The sequence below is a fragment of the Lucilia cuprina genome, chromosome 5, assembly GCF_022045245.1.
Source record: "Lucilia cuprina isolate Lc7/37 chromosome 5, ASM2204524v1, whole genome shotgun sequence".
Classification (NCBI taxonomy): domain Eukaryota; kingdom Metazoa; phylum Arthropoda; class Insecta; order Diptera; family Calliphoridae; genus Lucilia; species Lucilia cuprina.
The window spans coordinates 64,098,542-64,114,098 of NC_060953.1; the positions used below are offsets into that span (position 1 = coordinate 64,098,542).

The 15,557-nt window shown below is 32.0% G+C and overlaps 2 protein-coding genes across 2 annotated transcripts; one reads left to right on the forward strand and one right to left on the reverse strand.

Annotated features, from left to right (window-relative positions):
- Nucleotides 1-688: 688 nt before the first annotated feature.
- LOC111683127 lies at nt 689-15,531 on the forward strand. Its single transcript, XM_023445159.2, has 7 exons — nt 689-745; nt 4,362-4,663; nt 6,074-6,320; nt 13,196-13,322; nt 13,383-14,686; nt 14,758-15,042; nt 15,098-15,531. The coding sequence occupies exons 2-7, from the start codon at nt 4,457-4,459 to the stop codon at nt 15,295-15,297; spliced, it is 2,370 nt and encodes a 789-aa protein (XP_023300927.2). The 5' UTR covers nt 689-745; nt 4,362-4,456; the 3' UTR covers nt 15,298-15,531.
- LOC124419997 (collagen alpha-2(IV) chain) lies at nt 6,265-7,454 on the reverse strand. Its single transcript, XM_046951389.1, has one exon. The coding sequence runs from the start codon at nt 7,383-7,385 to the stop codon at nt 6,453-6,455; it is 933 nt and encodes a 310-aa protein (XP_046807345.1). The 5' UTR covers nt 7,386-7,454; the 3' UTR covers nt 6,265-6,452.
- Nucleotides 15,532-15,557: the final 26 nt, after the last annotated feature.

Sequence of the window (15,557 nt, forward strand, 5' to 3'; positions counted from 1 at the left end):
ATCATTAAAAATGATCTAAAGGCTCGAAAAGTTTTTTTTAAGAATCCGATTTTGATTTAGCATGATTGAAAACATTAAACCATTTAAAAGTGCAATTATAAATCCAAAAATATTTTAGCATAAATTGAATTTATTTAGAATGGCATTTCAGTATGTATTTCAAATATTGAATAATGATAACATCAACAATTTTCATTCACAAAAATCTTAATTGATCCCCATACTGAGTACAAAAGAATACATTTTCTACTCGTAACTGTTACAAAATCTTATTTATAATTTCTATTTCTAAACAAAAAATTGCAATTGCTCTCGATATCTAAACTAAACACATTTTCCCCCAAAACATATAGAAAACATAAACTCAATACTCTCTGTATTGAAATTATTTTCTCCAAAAAAAAAAAAAACAACAACAACTACGAAAACTCTCAAGAAAACTTTATATGTATATACAACGAACAAAACCAGACACATTTTCCGTTAGGAAAATGTTTTAAAAATTTCCTCAGTTAGCTCTCGGTAGATCTGGCAGAAAGATCTTTTTTTAAATAAAATTGTGCGGAAAATATTTAAATTTAAAAAAAAATAAATCAGAACAAACCAAGAAAAAAAAGTAGAGCAATGAACTTTATTTAAAGTGTTTTTTCTTGTAAAGAAAATGTTTCAAATATTTCAATTTGTAGACAAATTAAAAATAAATTTAATACAATAACAACAACTACAGCAATACAACAATAAAAAAGTAATTAATGATTTAAATACCAAAAAAACAACATATGTTTTAAATAATCTTTTAATAAAACAAATAAATAATTACTAAGAAAAAACATTTAAGAAAATTACTTATTATTAACAAATTAGTTAAAATATAAAAATTGAAAGTATTTCTTCGTTCTTTGTCCATAAATATAATAAAACCTCAATTACGCGTGTGTTTTGTGGGCAAATAAAAACATAAAATCTGACAAAATAAATCATTTATTTATTTATAATTAAAATCAAACAAAAATTAAAAAAAAAGAAAACAAAAAGAAATTAAGAACAAAAAACAACAAACTTTAAACAAAATTTAGTTCAATGTTTTAAATTATGTTCTTTGGTTTTTATTTTATTTTAGTTTAGTGCTGAGTGTGTATTCCGAAAATATACAAAAATATATTTTAATAAGAAAAAAAAAAAAAAAAAAATAGGAAAAACAATATTACTGTTTAGATTTTGTTTGTGTGTTATTTTTGTTTTTGTATATTTCAAAATTTGTTTGCAATAGCGCAGTACCCTACATAGAGTAGATAAATTCATAAATATCTAGACAATAATAGACTTTAAACCAATAAGGGCCAATCTTTAGGTTAAGGATCAGGGATACAAATAAAATTAATCCTCGAAAGTTGTTTATGAGCACTCAATTACAAAATTTTGTTTGCCAGAGAACCTTTTTCTTAATTTTTTGAGAAACTTTTTTTTAATTCTCTTTTGAAGTCTCCTTAGACCTGGTTTACACTGGGAAACTTTTGATTTTGTGTGTGAGAGAAAGAAAAAGAAATATCAACCATCTCTTTCGCTCACACACAACATCAAAAGTTTCTCAACAAAAGTTTCCTAGTGTGAACCAGGTCATAGAAACCTTTGTTTCAGAGTACCGAGTACAAGAAATCCAGTACCGCGAGAGAGATTATATTCTTGCTCTTTTTCTCTCACGCAAAATCAAAAGTTTCCCAAAAAATGTTTCCTAGTGTGGACCGGCACTATGAAGTTTAATCTTGTACTCAAAAACATACAACGGGATTAACATCAGATTAGATTAACTAATCTGATTAATTGACATTTGATTGCTAATTCAAAAATCCGCCCTAATATGAATAGATGATAGTTAATCACAAATGGGTTTGTTATTGTTGAAAAAGATATATGAATTATAAAGCTGTGATATGATGCAGTTGCGGCCCATATGATTGATGGTATTCAAATATGTATTCTAGGTCATAGGTACCCGGTGTTATGCTAACATATGGATTTCTAGACTCAAGACTCAAACAAATAATAGTCAATAGATTTGAAATTATATTAATACACAGGCTAGTCAATAGACATGTCCATAGACTAGATATTTGATTAGCCAATAGGCTAGTTAATGGACTAATCCATAAACATTTTCGTAGACTAGATAATATTTTTGTCATTAGACGATTTTATAGACTAGTCCATGGAGTAGCCCATATACTGTTCAACAGACTTGTTTATAGATTAGTCTACCCATAGTACACAAACTAATCAAATATCAGGCCACTGACAATTCCAAACTTACAAAAATGTACTTAAGATCGTAATGCAGAATACATAATATCGTAAAGCATTGAAATAAAATTAAATTGCTTCTTCTTATTTTTCTTACAATTCCGTTTTATGTTGCAATACCAATTTTCGATCGTTGCGTTACTGAATGCGTTAACGTAATCGAAATGCAGAATAAGGATGATTTTTATAGCATTCCACATTTGTCGACCTGTATTATGTATTCGTTCTCAATCGACAACAAACTGACAGTCTCTGCCATTTGCAAAATTTATGGCGTCTTGCGATAATGTGCTACATTTGGACCACCTGCATAAAAATACACTTTAAAACTGACTAAAATATTTTAACGAAACGATGATAGTAAAATGTTTATAATAAATCTTTAATTAGTTAAAATATTTAAAAGATCTGAGATATTATTTTAAGAACGGGTGTTTGTTGCCAAGTTTTCGACAAATTTGCGTTTTACTTGCATTAATCGAATCAATTGATCCATATAACTGTTATGTTGAATCAAACTTCTTAAATGAATGACTAACTTGGACTAACTTACAAAATCGAGTTTTTTATACTCGCCAACAAACTTTAAGAGTAGGAGAAGTTTTGGAACATGATCATGGAATATAATAAACAAATTTTAGGAGATTAGTAGTAATTCAGATCTGAGTTGGGGAACAAGTCTCGCGTCACCGTATAACTGTTTCCAATGGTGAAAACTAATAACTTCTTAAGCAATTATACTATACCCTACTATACGTCCGAGTTCAAATATATATAATTGACTGCGACTTGTATAACAATTTGATTCTTTAAATTTAAAAATTTTTGTTTCCAAAATTGAGTTGCAGAGTAACCCACTTGGATACATATTAAAGAGCGAGTTTTTGATTAGGCCAATCAAAGGCCAATTAAAAATCAGATTAGTTAATCTCAAAATAAATTGATACTGATGTTAATTCATGTTTTTGCGTACAAGATTAAACTACGCAGTGTTGCCATACAAAGCAACAGAAAACGTCACTGTCTACTCAAAACAATGCATGTTTTATATAAAAAGAAGAAGATAGTTTTAAATGTAATATGAAAATTAATGAAAACTTAAGTTTACAACAGAAAATATATTGTGAAGTCCCTATAATTTATACTATTCAGTGAATCAATCATTTTAATGTTTATTTTAGTAAAAATTGTATTAATTTTTTGCATCAGTTGTTTACACTTTTGCATTTCTTGCTCAAGTTTAAAGCTCTTCCTATGGGCACTTAAACTAGCAAACAAAATTAACTAATTGAGTACTCAAAAACAACTTTTGAGGATTAATTTCAATTTAATCCCTAATCCTTCACCTAAAGATTGACCCTCAATGTCATAGGAAAATTGGAATAAAATCTAAAATAGATAGGGCACTTTTAGGTCGTTTAGATTCCTAATAATGCCAAACAATGGCGCCTTAAAAATAAATTTTGTTTTCTTTAATACACCAACAAATAATAATAACAAATAAATTATTGACGAAATATCGAATGTACAATAGATACAATTCAGCAAAAAAACAGCAATTCAGTTGTAGATCAGTCTAAAGATCGACATATTACTCTAACGCAAATTACATGAACTTTTTTGATAATGAATCAATAAATTTTGGGAAATTATTTATTTGGCGGCATGTGTAGTCATGTCAACACTAAATCATTTAATATTCAAATTTCGATTTAAAAAACATTTATCAATAAATCCGTATGAATGCACAGACATAACATTTCACAAATGGCTGTCTGCGTGAATGATTATAATAAAGTAAAAATTAAGTGCTTTTTAATTCATTTCTATTCAGCCCACGCACGCATTTATTTTGCCAAAATTTTTGTTATATGTTCATTTATTTTTCTAATTAATAATTAAATTACAAGGAATAAGCAACGTGCAGCGAACGTCTGCCTCATAATTTTAAATGAGAGTGTGCTGGCCTCCTTAATCATATAAATTTCTTGTATTTTTTTTTTGCTCTACCGACTCAAGTGGTGGTGGAGGTGGCTGTTTAATTTCTTTTTTCCTTATCGTAGTATTTGTCATCATCACCATTAATAACAAACGCGATCAACATCATTATCATCATCATCGTTGTTGTGATCGATAGCAATATCGACCGACGTAAACGATGTCAGGTCGTCGTGCTCAATCGTTGCCGGCCCATATGCTCGAACCGGCAAAACCAGAGCGTGGTCGATGCGTCACAGCCATCTGTTTTTCGTGGAAAGTAATCACTTGTATTGTTTCGCACGTGACATTGGTTTTGTTGGTGGTTTCTTATTGTGTTGGCGGTGCTTATTTATTTCAACATTTGGAGCGGCCCCATGAAATTGAGGTAAATAACATTGATTTTATTTTAAGAATTTATGTATTTCTTTCCAGTTGATCTTTGAAAATAATAAAGTTCTTTTGTGGAAAATAAGTTTGCGGGTTTGGTTTAATTGTTATCAGTAGTCAATTTTTAATTTCATGATATTACAAAAATCGGAAAACAACAAAACATTGACATTTTGAGGACCTGAATTATAATTAAGAGGGATACAGAGAGGGCCCACCAGCTCTCTATAGAAGCTCTTTCATGAATTCTAATGTTTTCGGGTTTTTGCCCGATAATGAATCGAATCGTATCAGAATCATTTTCAAAGTCGATTTCGTCCGTCTGTAATCAAACTACAGATCGCAATTTTGAAGATAATAAATTTGGCACATTATCTTCTATTGTCCAAGGGTCGAAGCCCATTGAAAATGGTTAAGATCGATTCATTATTTTAGCTAGTCTCCATCAACTGAACCCTAGAATAGGGCTTGTAAACTTTGTAATCTAACTACAGGTCGCAATTTACGAGATAATTCGATAAGATTGGCACATGATCTTTTATGCATCGGTTCATTGTTTCAACTGGGCCCCATACAACTGAAGTTCATAATTATGTTTAATATACTTAGTCGTATCTCGACAAAAAGCTGCAAAACCAAGTTCTTGATGAACCTCATGAACTTTATAATTATAGGGCCTTTTTTGACTCTACCCCTATAAAAGCTCCCCTCAAATTTAACTTAAATGTCCCCATTTAAGTGGACGGTCTCGCCCGACTATATCTTCTTACTTGTTTTTATTAAATCTGATTACGTTTTTTGAAGCATTCAAATCCAATTCTGACCTCATTCCATATCAAAATTTTATGGGTTTGAAGATAAGTTTTCGGCAAAGACCTCATGTCGTATCAAAATTTTATGGATTTGAAGATTTTTAAGATGTCAAGGTTAAGGATTCTTCATTCTGTAGGAATTCTGTTCAACATCGTTTTGTCTCTTTTTAATAAGTTTACTCGTAAATCGCAATTTTATAATCGATCCCTTACACAACTTTAACTTCCTCACTATAAATATTGGAGTAGATTCAAAATATGATCCTATAAATAATTTACTTTAATAATAAAGCTCTATGTTTATTATTAGATGAGTACTCGACTCACTCTAATTGAGTAGACTTTGGATCCATACTAAACGGCAAAATAGTACAAATAGATCTTTAAATTTATCATGTCTGGTTAAGGAACCCAATACAATTTTAATTCATTTTCGGGTGGGTTTCATGTGTAAGGTTTTTTTGCAATTCCTTTGTAGTAAACTCCTTTAAATTATAACTATGTTCGGTTTTATTGATCACGTTATACTCAACAAAATATACCATGAATCAGATATCAAAGTAAATCTCTATTAACCAGTTTTTGTTTCTTTTCAGGTTAAAAAAGGCATACATAACTTACGACTAAATCTAACCGATAAAATCTGGAATCATTCCGTTAATCTAAGCGTTTTAAACGATGTAACCTGGACTAATGAGGTTAAGGACGATTTACAATTGTTTGAGAAACAAATACTAACAGCGATAAAAACTAATGGCTGGGATGGCGATGAAGATGTTACAAAATCACAATGGACATTTGCTGGATCATTATTTTATTCGATTATAGTTATAACAACCATTGGTAAGAATTGGTATAAAAAAATACTACTATTTACAAATAAGTTTATATAAAAAAAACGATTTTAAATACTAATGACAAATTATAGTTATAAATGAAAAATGTTTAGTTTAACAAAATGGAAAATTAGCTTGATTATAATTTCTTGAGATTTTTCGCCACTTTATCGTCTACTTTCTTGTCGATGGCTTTAACACGAGCACTTTTACCCTCCACCTGTGCAGGGTATTCATCATAGCCAATGCCATAGTTAGGATTGAAATTACCATTAAATCCTGGATTAACATTTAAACCGGGATTGACATTAAATCCAGGATTAAGATTTGCCAAGCCATAGCCTTCGGTGTATTGGGGATGTTGAGGATATTGTTCACCGGGATATTGAGGTTGTTGAGGATATTGGGGATACTGAGCACTGCCAGCAAATTGTTGGGGGTTATTAGGATTTGCATAGGAAGGTTGTCCGGGATATTGTCCGAATCCATTGTTCAGACCATTATAGCCAGGATAACCTGGATTACTATTTACTGAGGCACCCGGAAAGTTTGGTGTTACAGGATTTCCAGGATAACCATTTTGGGGAAGAGGAAAGTTAGGGGGTGCGACACCAGCTGGATATTGCCCTTGTGGTCTGCCAATAATGCCAGTTGGTCCTCCAGGACCCACTAGAATACCATTAGGTATGTTGCCGGGATAACCACCACCACCAACAGCTCCAATTTGTGGAAAATTACCAAAACCATTAAAATTTCCACCAAAACGGGGATTCCCAATCACACCCGGTGGATAAGGACTATTTTGCTTAGTGGGTTCATCATTTGCATCAGGATAATCATCGATATCATCATTTTGAGGTTGACCCGGCAGGGGACGTTTTGTTGTAGGCTCTCGATCACGTTCTGCTCTAGCATATTGATCTTCCGTATAATACACACGTTTATCTGCTAAAGGATAATAACCGCGCACTTTTTGATTTGATTTTGCTTTAGACCAAATCCATTTATCTTGGGCGTAACAAACATTTAACATTAATAACGTTAATATTAATATATTATTTAATTTCTGCATTTTGTTTATAATTTTTTATTAAATCCTTTTATTTTTGTTCAAAATTTATATTCTGCAGCAACTTTTTGCGATGCGTTCTCGTGCGTGGGTGTTTTAAGAATAATTTGTTAACTTTGTTATTCGATGACTTTTATAAAATTTATTACTTTATGGTTTTTTTCGAATTTATGTTTTTGTTAATACACAAAACAGCGAAAAAAATCACCCAAGTGTGTCCACATGCCACCGCAGACAAAAGACAACGGGCAACGTCATTATTATGGCTGTGTTGGCGGCAAGATTATTTTTGCGCTGCTAGTTCGTCTGTTCAAATATTCTTTGTCTGTGTGTGTGTGTGTTTTTCTTATTCGGTATTGGCCCATCACAACAAATTATAACTATAAATGTCCAAATTCATCTATCTCTTTGAAGAAGATACATAAATTACAGGCCTTTAATCAGAGTTGATTCACTTGTTTTTTTTTTATTTTTCAGAATTTCAAATTGATAAATTCCTTTGACTGCAAAACAAGACGAAAAGACATCAATCGTTACACTTGAATAATTGTGATTGAATGAATTAAAAGATCACGTAATATTTATGTAAACGTGATCTCGTTAATCACGTAAAGTTTCTAATTGCGAAAAGAAGATTATTGTTATTACGAATAAACCCATAAATTATCTACAAAAGTGCAATCATTGCAGATTGGTTTTTTACGTTTATTTGTTTACAAAAGAATTAAAATTTTTTCTCGGAATAATGTATAATTATGGTCAGAGGGTGTGTTCTTTGCAAGTTAAGACTCAGTTCAATGGATGACACATGGGATTAACTCAACCAAACTTACCGTAAATTTGAAGTAAAATTCTTGTTTATTATGTGACTCGTCATGATAACTAGCTGGATCAGTTGATAAGTTTTGATATGATTTCATGAAGGCATATAGAAATGGTGTTCCCTTTGTTGGTATCTAATAAGTCTATACAAACTAATTAGTGAATCACTAAGTTTTGTCTCAACTTAGACATCTCTTTTACACCTGAAACCCCATACTACACCTGGCTAAATGAGGCTGTGTCCATATTAGAAACTTCAGAGTTTTTCTGAAAGCTCAGCTATCTTTTCAAATTGCTCTCAAATTAGAATGTTTCAAGAAACGCCCGACTACGTGTAATGGATAGGATCATGTATTGGTTCTAATGACTATTATAATCTAAAAACCAATCTAATCTGATAATTGTAGGTAAATACCTTGCATTGTTTAGAGTCATTTCTAGATATTTTTGTTTTCGAACCTTCAGCAATTAAGTTCGGAGACAAACGTTTTAAGTATTTTAATAATTAAATGGGACAGATATGAGTCCGCATTCTAACGATTATGTGGAAAATCAATAAAATTATAATATACGCTAAATGCACAGAATTCCCATTTCTCCTTTCATTTGACAGATTAAACTTTCAGATGTCATGTTTTACAACAAATATGTTTTCTACACAGTCTCAAATATGGCTTAAAATGTTTAAAGGTTTAGGTCTCGATATTTCGAAAACATAATGTAATGCAGATTTTGAGGATAGATTCGTATTGAGCTCAGTATTCACTGGTCTGTGAATGTTCTGAATTCAAATCTGGCTTTTAAATTGACAGATTATACTTTCATAAGTCATTTTAGCAAAAACTGAAAGTTCGGATTCAGCTCAATTCTTTAGAAAAGTATTCTTTGGTCTCTGGATTAAACATTTGTTGGCCAATTTAAATAGATGTTTTCTTTGGATTGCTATATCTTATGGTTCAAAATTTTCACTTGACTATATAACCAGGTTTAACGGTGTAATCGCGAATTTTGGTGCTATTGGTTAAAAATGAATCATTGTAAATATGGAAAATCTTTTTAGAATGTCTCCCTCGAAATCTTTATAAGTATACGAATCGAAGACTGTATTTAGTTTAAGCGTGGGAGAATTTCAGGGTTCATAATCATTAAAACGTAATTCTGGTATGAGTTAGTGTTCTATAGGATATACATTGACGAAAACATTGAGAATATCTTATTATTTTTATGACAGCAATAATGGGTTTCGCCTATATACTTACTACTATATGGTTTCAAATGTCTCTTGACGAGATAACAAGCCATTTAATCGCAGAGTTACTGGTTCTCGGCTCTATAACGGGAAATTGACGCATTATTCGGAATTCGTCATTCATCCTTTAAATGAGCTTTTCTCTACAAGAACGTTACAGCCAGTAAACCTACTATAAAATCTCTGATTCACGAAAGTATTTTAAAGCTAATCTCAGAACCTGATTATTTTGATTTACCTGAAAATAATACTGTTTAAAAAGAAACAAATAAGGCCTCTTGGAATAGTGAAACAGTGGGTAGAACCACGAAGATCCTATGGGGTGACCCTGATGAGAGCAAGACGAAAAATTTCCTCAAAATGAGAAAATCTGAAATTAGTATGATGGTATGTATTCAGAGTGAACACACAGAATTACGAGTACATCTATGCAAAATTGCACGTGCGTATTCAGACGTATGTAGAGCATGTTGGAAAGACAGTGAAACTCTGGTGCACTTTCTTTGCCACTGCCAGGCATTTGTCGAAGTAAGATCCAAGTATCTTGGTCACTTCCATGTTATTCCGAAAATATCATTCCTTACTAACACTGACTGGAAGATTCTTAGGAATTATGTTCAGGAAACTGAATTTCTGAACACTGAAAAATAATTCATTCAGTCCGCCTTTTTATGATAAGGAGCGCACAACAGGCCCGATAGTGGCCTAGGTGTATTTCTTCGGATTTGATGTAATAAATATTCTCCTATCAACCTAACCTAACGTAACCTAAATAAGAATCTGGGGAGTACGGTCCCTCTGCTGATCTTACGAAAATAGATTTGTTCTTACACAATAGCTTGGTTTGATTCTTTTATGAAGCCATAATCTTCGAGACTTAAAATTCTGAAATATATTTGGCTATTCCGATAATATCTTCTCTTAAAAAAGAACTCATGGAAAACGTATGTAAATTAAACCTTGCAGCTAAAATTAAATATCTGTAAATCGACACTTATCAACAACTAACATAGGCATTTAATCCAAAATCGATATGATGGCAGACAAATTTAGACGGCTAATAGTTTTAAATGAAATCATTTAATAATTTACTATTAAAATGATTGATTAGCCTCCCGATGTTAATGAAACAATGACGTACATATTCATTAAACACTTTCATAAAAAAAATAAACTGACTTTGCTTTTTGGATACACATTGCTGCACATCTGATGAACAGATCTCTAAATGAATTTTTGTTATTTTCCCAAAAAAAAAAACACAAAAATGTTTAATTTAAATGGCCAAAAACTTTGAGCTTGACCTCTAAAAAATTATTGTTACACATTTTATTTTCGGTGATTTAAAATATAAAACTAAACATGAAAATAAACAAAAAACCCAGAAACCTAAATATGTGAAAAACAACTAAAATCAAGGTTGTGTTTTTAGATATGAAAAATTCTCACAATATAGTATATAATTTCCATTATAAGAATTCGGTTACGTTTGCTTTGGGGCGGAAAAAAAGGTTTATTGACCGTTAACACGATAAATAGTTTGGTATTTAGTGCTCTACACTAGACCTAGTTGAAAATTACAAAACTTAAGAAAAATCGCTATTACTTTTCGAAATTATTTTAAAAATTTTCCCATTTGTTTTAAAATGGTTACAAAAGAACAACAAAATGTACTATTTAACTTGTCTGGGTATTTATAAACAAATTTAATTAGTTTTTAGTTTTTATGATTTTGTGTCATTAGTTTCCTGTAGTAAAATGTATAATACAATTTTTTTTGTTTGTTTAAAATTTCTTTAAATAATTCTTATTTTACTTTGTTTCAATACATATTTATATGTAGTCTAGTAGTAAGAAATTACATTAAATTGTTGAAACATGCAATATACGATGATAATTGCTTAACCTTCATTACGTTATGTGCGGATAAGGTATAATATACATAGTTGATAACAAACTAAATTCACTGTAATTATGTATGACATGTAATTCTTTTATTAACTTCTAAAGCTTAAACCGCCCATAATTTAAAACAATGAAAGTGATTTAAATATGAAAGTACCTTGAAAGTAATGAGGTATTATTTCTTCATTTTGTAAATTTGATTTCAAATTATGACATTTGACATTTCAGAAGGACCTAATGTTATTGTTTTCTACGAAAACATTGTGTTTCGTATATGCGAAGTTCTGTTTAATGAACAAATTTTTAATTTCTTAAGGATTGAGCTGCACTTTAATGTCGAAATATTGCACAAACTTTACGGCAGATACGGTGTCTGGGTTTCGACTATTTTAAAATTTTGTTGGCCTGTGTAATTAGTTAGTTGATTGACAGAAAGTCTTGAAGACTACAATGATATGCACACTGAATCCTTACTATTGTCCACTGAATATGTGGAAAATATGAAATACTCCTTATAACCCATGTGATCGTTTACACAGATAAAATATGCTTACTCCATATTGTTTCAATTCGAATCGAAATTTCGATTTTCTCTTTTCAATGGACTACAAATCCGGATGAAATCACAAATATCGAAATTTAATAGGAATAAATCAAATCCCTTAATACCATATTGACAGGTGTATGTCTTAAGGACATAGAACACTGAATCCTCACAGCTGTCCACTGAAAGTAAAAATCCGGATGAAATCACAAATATCGAAATTGAATAGGAATAAATGGAATTCCTAAATTTACTACCATATTGTTCGGGAGTGTTCAATAGATCTAGAAACCAGAACTCCTATTGTTTCATTTCAAATCGAAATTTCGATTTTCTCCTTTCAATCGACAAATCCGGATGAAATCACTAATATCGAAATGTAATAGGAATAAATGGAATCGCTTAATTTACTAACATATTGTTCGGGAGTAACGACTGTAATGCTTCCTCGGAACTGTTCAATAGTATCAGCAATACAAGGATTTTTCTTATAGACAATTCAGACATTGTGGATCTTGTTTTTTTTTGTGAATTTGTCATATTGATATAAAAGAGAGCAAAAGATCAAGTGATTTCGAGGCAGGAGATAGATTTGACACAATTAATTATAATGTCTCTTATACATTCCACTCCTAGGTTGCCAAGGTTTCTCAGCATAGATATTCCAACCCGAACTTTGTTTGATGTTGTTGCCAGGAAAGTAAAGACCTGGTCAAATGTAAATTCTATCCAACTGAACGATCTGACAGCCAGACAGGCAGTTACATTATCCTTCTACATGGAATAGGTATTCTAACAGAAATGTCATTTTCATATCCTATAGGAGATGGATTAAATTTTTGAAGCCTCATTTCAACATCGAAATATAAAAAATAATACAATCATGTTTTCGTTAATTCGGACTAATCGGTTCACAATTTTATTGACGAAGATACATTAATCATGATGTCTCAAAACACATCTCTATTTTGATCGCGAAAAAAATGTCACTCCCACTTAGCTTAGAAATCATGTCAAAAAAATGGTTTTACATTTCTTAGACCTTGGTCCTTCTTAATATAACTATCTAAAATGGCTTAATTGATTCTTTAGATTTCAGAAAACAGCAGAAGTTAAGTTCTTGTCCAGAGTTAGACTTCTCAAATCACCCTATATGTAAAATTATAACACGAATAATTTAGCAACACGTAATATGAGCAATTCCACATTTGAAACTTCGTAAAGAAAGATTTGCCAACTGAATGCGTAAACGTAATCGACATCCTTTAATCCTTTCTTTCTAACATTTTTCAGGTTATGGACACATTTCACCACGTACAGATTGGGGTAAAGTTACAACAATATTTTATGCCATCGTTGGTATACCACTTATGCTTCTATGTCTTTCCAATATTGGTGATGTTATGGCCACTTCGTTTCGGTAAGTAATGCAAGAAACTAGAATTGTGGAATATCATTGCAATAACATAAACATTTGTAGTTTCATATATTGGCGGGTTTGTTGTTATGTTTGTACACGAACGTCGAAAAAATCACGTGCTAGAACGCGACAACGTTCCGTCAAAGGTCATCGTTATTCATCACGTTCTCAGCCGCCTCCTTTTCGCAGATCAATTAAAATGTCACAGAGATCAGGGCATGGTGATAATATGGGAGGTGGTCTGCAGCATGCATACTCTGATCCAGAGTTGAGAAGCGCTGGCCGAAATGATTATGATCGTGATTTTGAATATGAACGTCCAACAGATCGCCGCATGCATAGAGCTGATGGTCGGGGTGGAGGTGATCGTCGACGTGAAAGGGAACGTGAACATTTAATGAATATGGCACCACCACCAACCAGAGGTAGTAGTCGTTATTTGCCACCATATGAAGACGCGCACTATTTTCCCGAAGAAGGTCCTTCCTATACACAAACCCTTAATAGGGGAGCACGTTTCAGTAGTCGTCAAAGGAATCGTGAACGTATGCGTGATCGTCATACTGTGGAAAGAGAACGTCATTTAAGTAGATCAAAACAGCAGTTTGATTCTATGGAAGAGCTAGACGATTTGCCGCCTACTAAAAGAGCCATGAGTGTGCGTTCGGTAAGAACACCAAATCTTAGAAGAGATGAAATTTCTCGAGAAAGTCGTGAAATTAGAGAATTAAATCGTTTAAATTCACATCACAATATGCCCAGAGGTAAATCCATGCCAAACTCAAATGCTCGAACAAGAGCAAAATCCGTCGATCCACGTCTAACGGCTGCCCAGTTTGAAGAAGTAGATGAGGAGGTTGTACGCAAAACTCCCATCATATCAAATCGTTATGCCATTGTTGAAATGGAACATCGTGAGTCGAGAAATAAATCGTATTTAAGAAGTCAATCTATGCCCAGATCTGCTATGCACAAAAACAATTTAAATCATGCACCACACTCCAGACACTACGACGATGATATGACCAATCATGTTAACAATCACCAGGGAAATCAACGTCATCAACAGCCTAGAAGAGGCAGTTTAGGTAGACAGACCTCATTGGGACCGCCAGTAACAAATTCACGATACGGCAATCATTTAGAACTGCCCGAGTTAAGCAATCATCGTGGGCAACGCATGAAAAGAGGTGTTTCTCCCAGACGTCATGACATCTATGAGGAAGATTATGATGAGTCATTCTTAGAGGAACCAGAAGAGCATATACATATGAGTCGCAGAGGTAGGGATTATGATGATATGGAATATTATTCACCCAGATCATCGAGTCATCGTAAGAGAAGTCCTCGTAAGGAAAAACAAGGTAATTTGAAAATTAACTTATTTGTTTCCAAATTGCCAAAGAATATAGTTTTATCTTTTTTTAAATAAAAGAACGTTTGCCGCCCTCACCACGCATTATGTCACCCATGGGCTTTGCGGTTAAAAGACAAGTACGAAGACGTCCTAGTTTCGATTATGAGGATGATTCCCAATATGGCGATGAATGGAGTGATTATTATGGTGATATATCACCCAAAGATCGTCCTGTGCCTATATGGCTATGTGTTTTTCTTGTTATCAGTTATATATTGGGCGGAGCAGCTTTATTTGCCTACTGGGAAGAGTGGTCTTTTCTAGATTCAGCCTACTTTTGTTTTATAACTTTAACAACAATAGGTAAGATGATAAAGAGTTGCTAAGGTTCATATTTTCATATACTATGTATTTTTAGGTTTTGGTGATTTTGTACCCGCTAAAGGTGTCAAAGATGAATCAGAACAATCTATAGCGTATTGTTCGTTATATTTACTCTTTGGCATAGCTTTATTAGCCATGAGTTTTAATTTAGTACAAGAGGAGTTTATAGCAAATGTTAAAGAAGTAGCCAGACGTTTGGGTATTTTAAAAGATGAAGATGATGAAGAGGAATAAAAGGACACCAAATATAGTTATAGATTTTTTTTTTTGTTTTTGTTAATTTATTTATGTGTATTAAAATATGTATTTATTCAGCTTTTATTTACAACTATATATGTACATCAAGCATTTAAAGAAACAAAACTTAGTTTGAACTTGAAAAGAACATATAAAGAGAAAAATTTGTATTTTTTTCCATAAAGATACAGTTTTTTTTTTTAAAGTGCAATAAAATTAAAAATAAAACAATGCCGAGTGTGTAATCTATCAATATT

Coding starts and splice junctions, on each gene's coding strand:
- LOC111683127 (XM_023445159.2), top strand. CDS start 4,457: ATGTCAGGTCGTCGTGCTCAATCGTTGCCGGCCCATATGCTCGAACCG. Junction 4,664..6,073: donor AGCGGCCCCATGAAATTGAG/GTAAATAACATT, acceptor GTTTCTTTTCAG/GTTAAAAAAGGCATACATAA. Junction 14,687..14,757: donor TCCTCGTAAGGAAAAACAAG/GTAATTTGAAAA, acceptor TTTAAATAAAAG/AACGTTTGCCGCCCTCACCA.
- LOC124419997 (XM_046951389.1), bottom strand. CDS start 7,385: ATGCAGAAATTAAATAATATATTAATATTAACGTTATTAATGTTAAAT.